Source organism: Seriola lalandi, unplaced genomic scaffold, assembly GCF_002814215.2.
Source record: "Seriola lalandi dorsalis isolate HSWRI2012SDOR001 ecotype SW California unplaced genomic scaffold, Sedor1 jcf7180001964915, whole genome shotgun sequence".
NCBI lineage: Eukaryota > Metazoa > Chordata > Actinopteri > Carangiformes > Carangidae > Seriola > Seriola lalandi.
Window position 1 is genome coordinate 1 of NW_019435583.1, and position 925 is coordinate 925.

Here is a 925-nt window from a genome sequence, read left to right on the forward strand (position 1 = left end):
TCTCAACTAAATTCTTCAGCTAGGCGCTCTGTGCTGGTTGCTGCACAATGTTCACAGGTCCAACAGAAGCCACAACCTTTGGCTCACCTTTCCTCTGGTCCACAGCCTCGACATCTCTCCCTACACACAGACAAACAAAGATGGTTAGATTTATGAGCATATTCCTCCTGAATTCTGCAGATTATGAATTCATTTCTTACTTTTTCTGAAGCATGATGGTTCACAAGAGCGGCCCAGAGCAGCAGTGCACACAGCTGTGCTACAGTGAATGTACACCTGAACAAGAACAACAATGTTGACAGGGCAATATGGACATATTTCATTGCAGCAGTTTCTCATCACTTGCTATATACATTACCTGCTCCTTCAGGGGCACTAATGAGCCGGGGTCCACGAAGGTAAACATTTTGAAAATGAAACGCCTGTAGTGACTTGGGTAGGCCAGACCAGAGGATTGACCGACTGGAACCAGTGAGGACAAGTAGCGATCATCCCTGTATGGACACCTGTATGGAGAGCAAATTAAATCAAGGCAACAGCAGTGAAATTCAACTGACCGAAGAAGTCAGTGTTTGGTATTCATTTCCCTATTCACTGTTCCTTGTGAGCAGACCTGACCAAAGTTTAAACTAAACTTAAACATGTTGTGTGTAAATTACATGTGTAAATTGGTGTTTTAGTTACCCATCGATCAGAATGTCCCACTGGGGCAGACTATGAGGGTTGGAGCTTGTGGTTGTCCAACAGCGACCAAGAGTCAGGACAAGGTTTGGATCTGTTTTGTCAAGGAGTTGAACCTCCACGTACACAGGGTCCCTCAGTACTTTGGTCACAGGGTAGTCTGCATCCGTGTAGAAAGAGTTGTAGGCCACATCCACTGTAAGAGCAGAGTTATTAGTTAATATGACGACCAACATTATGAAAT

General features: G+C 44.5%; 1 protein-coding gene across 1 annotated transcript; it reads right to left on the bottom strand.

The window, feature by feature from the left end:
- Positions 1-877, bottom strand: LOC111649692 (zona pellucida sperm-binding protein 4-like; the record flags this gene model as incomplete). Its single annotated transcript, XM_023399410.2, has 4 exons — positions 1-120; positions 201-276; positions 359-506; positions 685-877. Coding segments are annotated over 4 exons (518 nt in total), but the record flags the coding sequence as incomplete, so codon positions are not given.
- Positions 878-925: the final 48 nt, after the last annotated feature.